Here is a 15877-nt window from a genome sequence, read left to right as displayed (position 1 = left end):
TACCTCATTTAGTGGCGGCAGTGTTCAAAATTTATTGTATCCGCTCAGCTGCCTAATAAAGGCGTAGGGGGGAGTTGCTTTCGAACAACTTTTGATTAGAGTCTAGTTTAGAAATTAAAGGCTTTAATGGAATATAAACGCGATTTAAATGTTAAGTCAGTTGCGCAAATGCAAGTTTGCAAAAGTTGGAAATAGAAATTTATTACTTATTCTAGAACTTGTGCAGGTCAGAAATTTGCGCAATTATCTTCCAACACACGTTACAGTATATTGTATCGTGTATGACCGGCATTAGGGACATTTTGTTTTTGTTTAAGTACATTCTTTATCTGAATCATATAAATTTATAAAGAATAGACAAAATTCGATCACGAGGCGGGACTCGAACCCGCATCCTTTCGCGCCATTTCGGGGCGGATGCCTGACCAATTCAGCCACTCGTGACCCGCCAGAGCAATCGAATTTATTCTATTCTTTCAGTTTTATGTGTCTAAGGGACATACCGCGCGCCATCTATTTAGATGATAAACAACCATCTCTACCAATATGAAACACTTTTCAGTGAATACAATATTGTAACGATGGAACACGACCTTTTTTGTTGTAATTGATATATTATATTATATAGTTATATTATTATTTTTATAAAGCATTTGAATGCTATAAACCAAAAAATATCAATTTATCTGAATCAGTTGGCTTTACGTTCATGGACAGACGAGTACATGCTTCTAAATGTCACTAAGTCACTCACAATTTACTAGCTGGCTTTCATGTGCCTCTACACTTCACTAACTCACCAACTTTTCAGTCGTATACGCGCCGCTGCGTTAACCGGTTCTGCTGTGCTAATATATTTCGTGCAATAACTACAATGTCAAAGTGTGATAACTGTAATAAAGGCCTAACTCACTCACACACTTTCACTTGGCCTCGAACGCGACTATCTCATTTATAAACCAACTCACTCACTCACACTCCAACTCACTTAAACTCACTCACCAACTCACTCACAGGCGCGCACATGCCTCGAGTCACTAGTCCGCTCCCACACGCGCTCCTGTCCCGGCGGCGCGGCGCACGTGTGGCTGCGGCCCGCGCTGCGCCACGTGGCCGCGAGGGATATCAACTCGAACGTGATGCGCGCGCTTGAGGGCCTGCTCGCGCTGGCTGTGAGGGACGAGGAGGTTGTGGGATTCGTGTGAGTTGTTCTTGTATTGAATTTGATGTAGGATTATTAGTTTTGGGTAGATATACTTAGTAAATAAATAGATAGAGGGTGGAGGCATCTGTGTTTAAGAAATGATTAGAAGTAGATGTTAGATAGTCTAGTTACCTTCAATGAATAGTTATTAGTAATTTTGAGTTATGCTAGTTATCCTCAATAAATAGGTAGTGATTTTGAGGTAGTGAATAGTTATCATCAGTAAATAAATAATAGGAACTGTTAGTTGGTCTATTTTATAGCTTTGACAGTAAATATGTTTTGGTAATTGTGAGTTAGTCAATAGTTATCCATATATTAGTAACAGTGAGATCTTTATTATTTTGTAACATTAATAAATAGTTATCACAACCTGAGTATTTCTAGTTACCTGTACTCAACGTATAAAGATGAATACGTTATTTATTGATTTATTTGTTTAAATAAATATATAAGACGGTATATTTCAGTTTACCCTACATAAAGAAATCTGCCCAAAACGCGAGCGATCTAAAATGCATTCTATTGCTATTGAGCGTGGTGCGAAAATCACGTGGCCTCAATCTACCCGATACTGATGACATGTGGAAAGGCGTACTGAGTTACAATATTCTGGATAATGCAGCTGTTGATGCAAGGGATGAGGTGAGAGAATATTTTTTTTCGTTTATTTGTATGTCTGTATCACATGAGTCCTAAATGGATGTTTATTTTAATTATTTTGAAGTGAAACTTTTTCTTAGGCCGCGTAATGGCAATACCTTCACGTCATGGAATAAAGCGACGATTTTTTTATCTTTTAATCTTGCCAAAGAAGTTTCACTTCTAACACGTTTGCTCGACATACACGCTATTTTTTATGGCCTTGTCTGTGGAGATGGTTCTTACGTAGTGTAATGATATAGGGAACAACAATCATTTATTTATTCTTTATTGTACATTGGGTTTTATTTTATTTTATAAATATCTTAATTGATTTAAATGTACAAATGGCTTATGGCTTTAAGCCATCTCTGCCAGGCAACCTGCAGGTAAAAGACAGGGTATTTTAAATTAGTATAAAACCAGCATATTTTTCTATAAATAGTATTCACTCAATCGGTCGATTAATTATTATTTCAGACTCGAATCCTCTCACTATCATTGATAGTAGAATCTCCAAAAACAACGGAAATATTCACGGAACAAGAGCTAGATTTTGTCCTGCATTTCTTAAAGTATAACTGCAACGCGCAGGCGCCGCATTTTAGACAGCTCATGTTGTCTCTGCTCAAAAAGGTAAGGACATATTTTAATAGTTTTTGGTAAATAGTAAATACTAATTAGTTTATGGTAAGTAAAAGTTAGATATTTGATTATTTTTTTTCATTGAACATCCTCTTTGCATTGATGGGATGTTTTATAAAGTATATTTATTTTTATTTAACTGTTATTTCTTTCTAAAGTTAATTCTCATTGAGCGTTACCAATTCCTTCGATTATATATTTCAATACTTGTCTTTTCATGTATTTTAAGGAACTATTTATTTTCCTCTCTTTGCTCAAAATCATCTTTAGCTTGGAGAAAAATTGAGTAAGAATTCGAGAGAAAGTTCTTTATACGGAAATATTAATTTTCCCAGTTCATAAAACGCCTAGACGACAGTTACAAGGTCCTAAAGCGGACTTCAAAAATCGACTACTACCCTCAATTTGTTGAAAAACTTCGGGCCCAATGTTTCTCGAACCTTCTTCGCGGCGCGAACTACAGCCGCCGGTTAGTCGCGCTCCAGACGTTGAGCTGGTTGGACGCGCTAGAGTTGGATGGGTATCAAAGGTAAGATTTCTTGGAAAAACTACCCACATCAATTAAAAAAAAAACATCGTGTGTGCCGAGCAAACGTGTCAGAAGTGAAACTGCTTTCAGTTTAAAACCTGTAGGCTTTAGTACATTACATGGTCGGATTTTTTTAAATTTTCCTTCTCTTTTCATAATTATAAACAATTAAATGCTATATAACTAAAGATACATATAATTTAAAATCTACATTAGGTACATCATGCCTTTGATCATCTTTTAATTAAAAATTTCATGAGAATCGGTCAAGCCGTTTAGGAGTTTAACTACAAAAATCGCGACACAATTTTTATATATTAGATTTATTTTCACTTACAGAATATGGAAGGATCTCTACGTAGAAAGACTGCTAGCTCATTTGGAAGACAGTTACGAAAATAACAAGATTTTGGCCCTGGATATTCTCGATAAATGTCCTAAGGATATGTTGCAGGTGAAATTATAAAATTACATTTAATTTGTTTTGTGATTGTTAATTATTGAATGCACTACAATTAAATGTAAGAAATATGGATTTTTAGAAACTGGTTATATTGTTGTCTTATGAAGTTTATAAGTCGCTTTTGTTCTTTTTTTGTCTGTATGGTGTTATTGCGATTAATTGGCAGCCGATGAACAGATTTTGATTGATTTTTAACTCGGGTATATTTATGTACAATTATTGTTTTGTCGCAAAAATTACTTAAACTTTTGTGTAAATCGAGTCGTAGTCACGGGCTAATGTCATAAAATTAACAAATTTGATGAAAAAATCGCAACAAAAATAAATCTGCTCTTTTTAGTATTTTTTGTGTTTGATTTTACGCGAGTATTATACATTTAGAATAGAAACGTCGATAATAATATAATGAATAAATCGCGTTTAAAATCCGATAAGTTTTTTAAATTTCTGTCTATTTTGTTTCAGAAAGAATATCCGACGAGTCTAAAACTAGAGGACATAATACGTGAAGCTTCCTCCGTCAAACCCACTGACTGTACGAGTGCAGCTTACAAATTGTTACTGTTTAAGAAGATCCAAAGCTGTGGACCGGATAGGTAAGAGAACACATTATTATTATTTGTAATATTAAACGAAATGTTAGTTATATTTTTCTTTCCATCTTCACTTGTATTTTTATGACGTACTAGCTCTGCTCCGCGGTTTTACCCGCAGTGCTCAGCTCCTGTTGGTCAGAGCGTGATGATATATAGCCTATTGCCTTCCTCGATAAATAGGCTATCTAACAATGAAATAATTTTTCAAATCAGACCAGTAGTTCCCGAGATTAGCGCATTCAAACAAACTCTTCAGCTTTATAATATTAGTATAGATTATAGTTTAGATAAATGGTTACATATCTTAATCTCGAATTTTAATATTCCGAATAGTATAATCCCGAAAACGTTTGGACATTTTTTCAGAACCGTTTTTTAAAATAATGTATTTTGTATTATATAACATAGTGATAGAAATATACAATTTTCAGCCAAAAGGACAAACCGGAAAAAATATCGTACATTTTAATAAAAAAATTAGTTTCTCAATTGGAAGTTGAACTAGAGATTTGTACGAAAAGTGTGATTCGAGCGGCTCGAGATGCGCCGATGTATGGACTGGTGCATTGTATACGATATCTTGTAGATAGGATCGATGCTGGGTAAGTTTTTACTGGTTTAAAACGTTATTTTTAGGTGAATATGCCAATTGGTTAAAAAAGTTTATAAAAAATAGTGTGTGTGCACACGTGTCAGAAGTGAAACTTCTTTGGCAAAGGTATCAACATTGACGCCTTACTCCAAGACGTGACGGTATTGCAATGACGCGAACTTATAATTTTACTCTCAACGCACGCCTAGCTTCACTTCAAAAAAAAAAAATAGATATATCCTTTTTTCCCTCATACACCTTTTGTGAAGAATTTATAAATCAAATATTTCTCATGTAGTATTAATTAAGATTTAAAATATTACAATATTTTGTTTTGCTCAACATAATATTTCGCTTTTTTTCATTTCTCCCCCTAGTTACCTGGCAGAAATCACTGCACAGTAAAAAGGCCGCCCTTTGTGCTTTTATTATGTGTTTTTTTTATGTACTTTAACACAATAAAGTGCTAAATCAATAAACAATACATTATAATATTTCAGATCAATATCTTCTGACGATGATTGGACGCAACTAATACGGCACATAATAAGTGTATGTCTGTCCGTCAATAGCGCCGTTTCGTGTGTGGTGAACAATTCTTCGCCAGAAGGCCACTTGCCAATGGACATGGGCAATGTGGTCACTGACCATAATATGGCGTGAGTATTTTTAACTGACTTCAAAAAAAGGAGGAGGAGTGATTAAAATATTATTATTTCTTGAGGCTTGGCACCGACTTCAAACTTATTTAGTACATCAAATAATATGTAATAAATGAATACCAAATCTTTATTATTTTTCCCTTTTTCAGTTTTTTAAAGACGGTTTTTTAACGTAGTTATTTTTATATGAGTTTTAATCGACCTATTTTTTATCGAACTATTTTTATAATAGTTTTTTAAAGAATACTTAATAGTTAGGGTTATAAATGCCTTAAACCTTTTGACCATCTCCTATTTCTATTTTCTAATTACTATGTTTTAAGTGAAGTTTCATTTTAATCGGTTTAATAGTTTAAAAGATGCATTTTTTATGAGTTTGGCTTACCTTACATGACCTTGATACACAGTTTTTTTGTTTTATTCGAATAAATTGTAACTTTATTATATTTTGCGATAGAAACGCGTGTTTACAAGATGGCCGCCCAGTGACAGCACAAATGGTGTTGTTATGTGCCTGGAGATCCGTCAAGGAGGTGAGAGATATTATTATTATTTTCTTGTGTATGATTTTACTCGAGTATTATACTTTTAAAAATTAAAGTTTTTTATGGATTTTAAATGCAATATATTCATTACTAGATGTGCTCAGCGGATTTACCCGCATTGGTAATATATTGGTCTAAGCGTGGAGATATATAGCCTATAGCATTCCTCGATAAATGGGCTATCTAACACCGAAATAATTTTTCAAATCGGACCAGTAGTTCCTGAGATTAGCGCGTTTAAACAAACAAACAAACTCTTCAGCTTTATAATATTAGTATAGATATATTATTATCCCGACGTTTCGCACACTTTGCAGCGAGGGTGGTCACGGGATTAATATTTAAGGAATATATAATGAATAAATCGCTATTAAAATCCGTTAATCATTAATTTCCAAATAAAATCTTGTTGTTGTTCAGGTATCCCTCCTCCTCGGCGCAATAACATCTCATCTCTCAATAGAGAAGGAGTGTGAAGTTGGCACGCTCAGTGTGAAGTTAGTACGAGATATTGGAGCTCACTTCACGACGTTACTCGCTGAAACTAAACATAGAGGCGCGTTTGAACAGGCCTATGTGGGATTCACTAAGTTTTTGACACGGTAAGTTGTGTATATAATGACGTCACACCTCTATAGAGATGGATAGTGAAGTTGGTGCGAGATATTGGAGCTCACTTCACATCATTACTAAGATCAAACATAGAGGCGCGTTTGAACAGGCCTATGTGGGATTCACTAAGTTTTTGACACGGTAAGTTATTTGTTGCTAAATAATGTCACACTTCTATAGTAAAGTGTGAAGTTGTTGCGAGATATTGTAGCTCACTTCACGTTGGTACTCGCTGAGACTAAACATAGAGGCGCGTTTGAACAGGCCTATGTGGGATTCACTAAGTTTTTAACACGGTAAGTTATATATACGATGACGTCACACCTCTATTAATAGAGATGGATAGTTAAGTGTGAAGTTTGGTGCGAGATATTGTAACTCACTTCACATGTTACTAAGATCAAACATAGAGGCGCGTTTGAACAGGCCTACCTGGGATTCACTAAATTTTTAACACGGTAAGTTATATATATAATGACGTCACATCTCTATAGTAAAGTGTGAAGTTGGGTGCGAGATATTGTAGCTTACTTCACGACGTTACTCGCTGAGACTAAACATAGAGACGCGTTTGAACAGGCCTATGTCGTGTTCACTAAGTTTTAACGTGATAAGTGATAACGTTTTTAAAATCGATTTAGTCGGGTGACATGTTCAGAAACTTGTATCACACCAAAACCTCACGAGCGCGATCGCAGGTATAACAAGAGAGAGACGGACCGATCTCCCGTCTCATCTCGAGCGCTGCCACTGCATTATGTTATCACGTAAACATCTCGATCGTAAACCTACTTTACAAACAACCAATTTTTTAACACGGTAAGTTGTATATATTATAATGACGTTACATCTCTATAGTAAAGTGTGAAGTTGTTGCGAGATATTGTAGCTCACTTCACGTTATTACTCGCAGAGACGCGCTTATTTGGTAAAAGTTTTGTTATCTTTGATTCGTTTCATAATTGTTAGAGAAACCAAGATTTTTTACAAATACTATTCTAAGGAAATCCGAAATATTATTACCATAAAATCTATAACTAAGAGCCGATTTTTCAATGCTTGGATAAATCGGTCCAATAAAGTATTACACGATAATATTAAAATGTCACGTAAACTGTCAAATGCGGGCAACTAGAATACGTTTTTAAAATGGTAGTTTTATACCATTCGACGAATAAGTTTTATCCAAGCATTGAAAAATCAGCCCTTAATCACTGGAATTCCATATAACTTGAGATAAAACAAAGTTTCAACCGAATCACTATTGTACATATTTAAACGGTTTTAACTAAATTCTAATACTACAAGAACATAAATATTTCAGTCTATGGGGTTGCCGCAGTCCCGAACTGCACGAGCTGCCCAAGCGTTGGCTGGAAGAACTGCTCCAGGCGATACAAGCCGGCCACAACGAGAAGCTCTGCGCCACGCGGCGGAGTGCCGGCCTGCCGTATATGATACAGGTATTATTGTATACTGTTATCAAAGAAAAACCCACATATTTCCCGTTCCTGTTGGATTTCCGGGATAAATAGGTAGCCTATGTCTTATTCTGGATCTTCAGCTACCTACATCCTACTATCCTATCCTATTAATATTATAAATACAAAAGTTTGTGAGGATGGATATGTGTGTGTAGGTATGTTTGTTACTCTTTCACGCAAAATACTACTGAATCTATTAAAATTAAATTTAGCACACATATAGAGGGTAACTTGGATTATCATATAGGATAGATTTTATCCTGGAAATTCGACGGGAACGGGAACTATGTGGGTTTTTCTTTGAAAACGTGTGCGATGCCGCGGGCGGATGCTAGTTTCAAATAAGAAGAAAAAAAGTTACAAACATCCATCTATCCATCCTCACAAAGTTTCGCATTTATAATATTATTCGTTTGATTTTAATTTTTATATTGTAAACTATTAGTTTTGCGTGTAAATGTTTATAACGTATGTATCTTGTAATTATTTTTAATTGTTTAAAATAATAAAAACAAAATTCGAGGACCAATGTATCGAATATTACTCACTTTTTATTATAATTTTGCTATTTAATGCTATTAATATTGCCTAATAGTTAATAATTAATATTGCCTAATGTTATTTATTCTTCTTTTTTCTTTACAGGCGTTAGTTATAACCGAATTGAAAGTGACTGGTAGTCCCAAGGGATTGACTCGTTGCATGCGACAACTGCTTCAACTGGCTACAAGTGGGGAGAATAGTGGGAGTGGAGGAAAAAGTGGGATTACAGACCAGTGTACAAGTGGGATTGGGGAGGAAAATGTGACAAGTGAAGTGGGAAGTGGGATTCAAGATAATAAAAGTTTAAAGCGTGAAATTAGTAGTGGGACTGAAAGTGGGATTCAAGATAATAAAAGTGTAAAGAGTGAAATTAGTAGTGGGATTGAAAGTGGGATTCAAGATAATGAAACTCGTGCGCACTGTGCGAATATATTACGTGCGTTGTATCGAGATGCTACTTTGGATGATGTAGTGGCTCCGTTCATAGCGGATGGGCTGATGCTTGCTATTGATGGTTTTGATGGAGAAACTTGGATGGTGAGTACTTAGAAATAGATTATTACTATAAATAAATAAATTTGTGAAAAAATTATTTTTAATTTAATTAACAATACTTTAAATTCTATTTTTGTGGGCAAGTCTATACGATTGATTTTGTAATTAAATTATTTAACATTTTAATACTATTATAAAGGCGAAAGTTTGTAAGTATGGATGTATGGATGTTTGTTACTCTTTCACGTAAAAACTACTGAACCGATTACAATGAAATTTAGCACACATATAGAGGGTAACTTGGATTAACACATAGGATAGGTTTTATCCCAGAAATCCCACGGGAACGGGAACTATGCGGGTTTTCCTTTGAAAACGCGGGCGAAGCCGCGGGCGGAAATCTTGTTTTATATAAATTTCGATTCGTTAGCAGATCGGTGGAGTCACCTGTATTGATTTATTTGCCACATGAGTAGTCATAGACCGGGAGATACTGACACAAAATTTCGAGTCATTTGTAACAGGATGGCGGTTCTACAGGGGTCTTAGTACGCAATGATAAAAAGAAAAATGATGGTGTGATCGCTGGTATCGGTGGTTTAGTCGCGTGGGCGTTAGCCGAACTCGTCGGAAAAATAGCGAAAGTCAAACGATTTGTAACACAAAAATTTTAGTATTTACCGATAGCCCATAAAAAAGAAGTAGGCGGTAGTGTCATGCCATACTTTTCCGGTGTGACTTACAGCCCGCCATACCGACGCGAATATGTTGATTTAAATAAAACAATTATTCAACCATTTGTACCAGGCTAACTTTTACACAGGTAACCATCGTCGTGCAGCCATTTACGAAAATCGCCATGCCATACTTTTCGGACGATTCCAAATGGTCGCCATACCGCCGAAAATCTGCAAAAAAAATTTATTTCGCCAAACTTTTTGTACCAGTATTGCATTTGGATTTTTGGAGAGTATTTGATAAAATGTGACCATTATTATATTTGCCATACTTCTAGTAGGGAGAAAAAGTGCTGTCATACTTGAAAAATTAATTTAGTATTAATTTATATAAGTGAAGATTTCCAACACCTAGATCTTTGAAATTTTGTATTTATATTCTTTGATCCTCAAACTTCCAGGAAAAATAAGTGCCATACTGTTACAAATCGTTTGACTTTCGCTATTTTCCGACGAGTTCGACTAACGACCACGCGACTAAGCCGCCGGTACCAGCGTTCACACCATCATTTTTCTTTTTGTCATTGCGTACTAAGAACCCTGTAGAACCGCCATCCTGTTACAAATGACTCGAAATTTTGTGTCAGTATCTCCCGGTCTATCAAGTCTACCTGGGCATATTCTGTGTGTTAAAAACTACAGTTGAAATAAAATTCATTTGGTTATTAAAAGAATAAAAATTATGAAAGAAAATCATGAAAAGTTAATTAAACAAAAAATAGCCATGAGAACTTTAACTTTTATGCAAGTGATCATAGGCACATTTTGTTCATAAATTATATTTGTAAAAATACATCTCATCTGGTTATTATATCGGTAAAAGTCTATCTTCCACCGGCACTTAGACCCATTACATTATATGAATTGAAACTCAAAATCAACCATTTATTTATTCAATTAGACTACTTATAAAAGAACTTTTGAATCGTCATAACATTGTTTAACAGTTCCGATTCGGAAATGAAGAAGAAGAAGAACCGGCAAGAAACTCCATAGTTTTAAAATTGTGTCAATATTACAATTTAATTGTATTATTTACTACACCATTACATAATATAAATATAAGGTATTTTCCCAAGTTTTAGGTGACATAAAACACAATTGAGTTTCTCTGTAAATAAAGTTTTTATTGCAATTAGTTTACATATTTCACATTTAGTATTCATTAGTCCAATTTCACATTTAGTATTAACAAAAGATCGTACCTGTAAATAAAGAAACAACATTTAATGTTTATAATTGTGTCGTTTCTTAATTAAATCACAAAAAAGGATCAATAGTAATTTTATCCACAATGACGAGCGCTTTTTGGTGAGATCCATAGATTACCTTAAAGATTTCTTTACCACAGATTAAACTTAAACATAGAACTTTAAATTGTTTTGATGTTTCGGTCAGATTGCGCGGGAATTCAAATCAATGAAAGATATATTTTTCATTACATAAATATATAATTAATTACATTCCCAGGAACGAAACTCGTCAACCCTGCTGTTCAGTGCGCTATGTGTGCGCATATTCACGGTATCCCGTTCCCGCTCACAGGAGAGCGCACGTGATCGGATGACGGGACGGATATTTTTCTTGCGATACCCGAAAATGGCGGATTTTATGCTGGTATGTACGAAATTGGGTATATTTTGATAAAAAAAACCGGCCAAGTGCGAGTCGGACTCGCGCACCGAGGGTTCCGTACAAATAAGTTTAAAATTATTAAAAAAATATATATGATGTGATGTAACTAAAAATTTATGGTTTTCGTAATTTTTCCTTTATCTATGCTATAAGACGTTGCTTCGTACCAAATTTCAAGATTCTGAGTTCACGGAAAACACTCTGTAGGTTTTGATTCCCTTGCAAGTGTCGAAAATTTGCGGCATAAACGGCTGTATCTTTTGATTGCGTTGGCTTAAAAGTTTGATTTTTTCACAGCTTCAAGGGACAGTAGACCTGAGCAATTGATATAAATTTCAGCTTCATACCTCCACGTGTTCCTGAGAAAAAGGGTCTTGACAGACGGACGGACGGACAACAAAGTGATCCTATAAGGGTTCCGTTTTTTCCTTTTGAGGTACGGAACCCTAAAAATGTGTAAATGTCTAATTTCTGGAGGGTGCTTAAATAATTTAAATATACTGTTGGTAGTTTTTATATTATAACATAAAAACTATTAACTATATTTTATCTTCACCAACTTCGAAAAGCGTAGTCCTCAATTTGACTGTGTTTGTTTAAAATCTGTTGCCTTCAAGAAATATTTATATGTATTACAGAATAAGCTAAGCGAAGCGCACCAGAGCGGTGTGTTAGTCCGTCAGTCCGTATACCCTGTACTACTGTTGCTGGCCAGACTTTATCCTTCCGCTTTGGAAGGAACTGTATCCAATATAAAGGTGAATATCCTTCTTTATTTAGTTATAAATATTTATCTGTTATGCTTACAAGACGAGAAACATTATATTACCGCGGTTCTGAGCAATAAAATAAACTAATAAATAAAAATCGGCCAAGTGCGAGTCGGACTCGCGTACCAAGTTCTCCGAACAAACATACTTTTTATTATGTTGTAACTTTAAATTTAATGTTTTTAGCAATTTTTCTAGATTTTTAGATACTATAAGACATTTCAGTTGATATCTCCACGCATTCCTGAGAAAAGAGACTTGACAGACAGACAGACGGACAACAAAAGGGAAGGGACTGGCTTTCTTAACACAGGCTATGCCTAGCAAGAGAGCCAGAGCCTCATAACCAATATTGTATATATCCAAAAGGTGAAATAAAGATTTATTTTATTTATTTTTTTTTTTTTTTTAAATGATCCTTTGCTTGGTTCCGTTTTTTCCTTTTGAGGTTCGGAACCCTAAAAGCACAAAAAAAGACGGGTTGCACTCCGGGAGTGCCGGCAGAAGTGAAAACTTGATTATTAACGTTGAGCATGTTTGATATTTTGGCATGGTATCCGTCTTACGCTTTTTCGATCAGGTCACGTGTCCTGACGCGAGTTTAAGATTTTATGGCCATTACAGAAAAAGTGCTCAACGCCGCTAAAGAAGTTTTCACTTCAAAAAAAGCCTTTTATTCACATATAAATATACCAATTTGCAGCTAACAACATTCATCCCGTCAGTGTTACGATGCGCCGGCAGTGCCGTGCTCAAAACTCGACAATTGGCAGCCAGAGCTATTGTACCGCTTGTGTCACCTAACATGTATGTATATATGTATTAGCTTAAATACATACAGATTTAAATAAATAAATAAATATTTCAGGACAATTTTCACACACGGCACGATCTGATCCCATAATAAGCTTTCGCTTGTTATGGAAACCAGATGGCTGATAAACATACATGTTATATATATAATTTTAAATAAGTACTTATATAGATAACTAGCCTCCGCCCACGACTTTGTACGTGCATCCCCGTTTTTCCCCGTTCCCGCAAGAATTTCGGGAAATCCTTTCTTAGCGGATGCCTACGTCCTAACATCTACCTGCATGCCAAATTTCAGCCCGATACGTCCAGTGGTTTGGGCTGTGCGTTGATAGATCACTATATCAGTCACCTTTGAGTTTTATATATATAGATTAACACCCAGACACAGAGCAAACATCTATGTTCATCACACAAATATAATATTCCCCGGGTGGGAATCGAGCCCACGACCTCTGGCTTGGAAGGCAGGGTCACTACCAACCAAGCCAACCGGTCAGTCAAAATATAATCAAAATAAAATATTTCAGGTACATATCACACATTGAGTCCATGTTGAAATTATTGGGCGATCGAAACATCAAAAGGAATTATTGCCATGGTGTTATTTTACAGGTGAGATTGACTATATTATATACAAGATTTTTGAGTCACAATGTTAGTGATCATACTCCTTCGAAACGGCTGGACCATTTCGGCAAATTTTTGTAACGTTTTTGTTAAGGCACAAGGAAGATACTATGGGAAGACGGAAAAGGGGTAATAGGGCAGAACAACGTATGCCGGGGCAGCTAGTTCATAAAAATATAATTTTTTGAAAATTTTTTAAAGAATAGAAAAAAAAAATCGATCACGAGGTGGAATTCGATCCCGTGTCTTTCGTCTAACGATGTGTTGTAATTTTTTCTATTCTTCAAATAATGCGTTTGAATGCTATAAAACTAAATGTCAAAATATCAAATATAATTTGTTGTAATCTTTCATCTTTATGTAAACTATTTCATTTCAGAGTGATTATTTACTAAATCTATAACATATTATTTATTTTTCAGCTAATAAAACTATTAGAAGCGAAACCGGACATACACACAGACGAACAGACACAAAGAAATCTGTCTCGTCTCGTATTGGGAAGCTCCTGGGTAGTTAAACAGACATTATCCAAACTGCCCTGTTATTTAATCACTGATGACTATGTTAAAATGGTCGATCTATATATATGCAGGTATTGTAAATAAATATTATCTGAATTTGAATTTGAATCTACACTAATATTAAAAAAGAGCGTGTGTACCGAGCACACGTGGCAGAAGTGAAACTTCTTTGGCTTTTCAAAGACACTAAAATCATCGCCTTACTCAATGACGTGACGGTATTGCTATGACGCAACCTTACAAACTTACTCTCAACGCGCCTAAAGAAGTTTCACTTAAAAAGTTGTGTTTGTTTGTATTGAATAGGCTCCAAAAGTGCTAGACCGATTTTAATGTTTTTTTCACTTATAGAAAATAGTTGGTCGGTGAAGGGATGTAATTTTTGTATAGATTCAAAATAAATAGATATTATATTAGATATAAAGTAAAAGCGTAAAGTAATATGAATGTATTATTTTAAGAAAACTATTATTTTTACAGATTCCCTTCGCCGTTAAATACGGAATTCATCAAAGAAATAAAACCGCTCTTACACGATACATTATTCAAACGACCGACGTCACAAATAACCTCCGGTAGGGAAATGTGTCTCTCGAGCATAGTTAAAATATACCTCAGAATACTCAATATACATAACGATGTTCCCGAAACTTGTCTGTTTGTACAAAAATGCCTAAAACACGACACCTACGAAGTGGTTCTCGTTATAATGAACTATTTATTAAGTATTCACGAAGAAACAGAAGAATATGAAAAAATGTCAATCCTGGAAAACTGCTTACAACAACTTCGGAAAGATTATAACTATGTTGAATTATTGTGTGATATATTGAAAAATGCTAAATATCTAGAGTGCTCCCAGACTGCCTTAAAATTACTGAATTTAGAAGATTCAGAAGCGAATATTGTGGCGAAAAATGATTATTTAAACCAAGAACAGAATGAGGCAGTGACCCATATTTGCTTGAAAAGTTTGACTAATTTTGTGAGCAAAAAAATTAAAAATAATCGTGTGGATGAAACGATTTTGGAGGAAATAAGGACGATCTATGGATGCTCCTTTTCTGATAAAAGCGAAGAGACGAGAGGTGTCGTTGTTGAGTTTCTTGAGAAGAATTTCGATCGTTTGTTGACTTTGAATGTTGATTTGAAGGGAAAGGAGTTATGTGAGTACCCTTCCTTATGTTTAACTTGAAATAACAGATATATAAATGCTGGATCCTAACCTTGTGTGACCTAAAAGATTTAATTTTAATTTTATGAATATAAGATATTGATTTGAATTTATATTTTCTGATGCATAACCTGATGTCAGAAATTGGCGAGTAACTTTTTAATAACAAAAAAATTGTGTGCGTGTACTAGTGTACAAACGTAAGAAGTGAAACTTCTTTATGACCTTATTTTTCAAAAAATAATTTATTATATGCAACTTTACAGAAATACGTCGAATCTCGCGTGGTAGGGATAAGAAAAAGATGGCGCGTAACGGAAAAATGTCACGCGTAACGAAAAAATGTTACACTAAATTTTTTTCCAACCCCGATAAAGAAGTTTCACTTCAATAACATTAAAGTATATATTTTTAACAGACTTTAATAGCTTCACCTATGTAAATTTAGTGTAACATTTTTGCGTTACGCCGTACGCGTGACATTTTTGCGTTACGCCATACTCGTGACATTTTTAAGGTCATAAAGAAGTTTCACTTCTTACGTGTGTACTCTAGTACGCGCATACATTTTTTTTTAAACCG

The 15877-nt window shown here is 34.9% G+C and overlaps 1 protein-coding gene across 2 annotated transcripts in view; it reads left to right on the top strand.

Annotated features, from left to right (window-relative positions):
- The window catches only part of THADA (Thyroid adenoma-associated protein homolog), a 279980-nt gene that overhangs the window by 4341 nt on the left and 259762 nt on the right, over window positions 1–15877 (top strand). For both annotated transcript variants that reach the window (XR_016315819.1, XM_089696962.1), the window contains exons 8-25: window positions 1017–1201; window positions 1675–1849; window positions 2327–2482; window positions 2827–3020; window positions 3360–3474; window positions 3949–4079; window positions 4511–4681; window positions 5172–5330; window positions 5791–5866; window positions 6299–6480; window positions 7815–7953; window positions 8620–9054; window positions 11220–11366; window positions 12023–12142; window positions 12858–12961; window positions 13498–13582; window positions 14020–14192; window positions 14602–15287. Coding sequence is in view for 1 of the 2 variants with exons in the window: in XM_089696962.1 (XP_089553088.1) it covers window positions 1017–1201; window positions 1675–1849; window positions 2327–2482; window positions 2827–3020; window positions 3360–3474; window positions 3949–4079; window positions 4511–4681; window positions 5172–5330; window positions 5791–5866; window positions 6299–6480; window positions 7815–7953; window positions 8620–9054; window positions 11220–11366; window positions 12023–12142; window positions 12858–12961; window positions 13498–13582; window positions 14020–14192; window positions 14602–15287 (3433 nt within the window). In the remaining variant the exon portion in view is untranslated. The remainder of the gene's footprint in view (window positions 1–1016; window positions 1202–1674; window positions 1850–2326; window positions 2483–2826; window positions 3021–3359; window positions 3475–3948; window positions 4080–4510; window positions 4682–5171; window positions 5331–5790; window positions 5867–6298; window positions 6481–7814; window positions 7954–8619; window positions 9055–11219; window positions 11367–12022; window positions 12143–12857; window positions 12962–13497; window positions 13583–14019; window positions 14193–14601; window positions 15288–15877) is intronic.

This window comes from Colias philodice, chromosome 7 (genome assembly GCF_061535455.1).
Source record: "Colias philodice isolate Cphi_HAF_F1 chromosome 7, ilColPhil1 Martin Lab GWU primary, whole genome shotgun sequence".
NCBI classification, from domain to species: Eukaryota; Metazoa; Arthropoda; class Insecta; order Lepidoptera; family Pieridae; genus Colias; species Colias philodice.
This window is presented reverse-complemented; position numbering and strand designations above follow the sequence as displayed.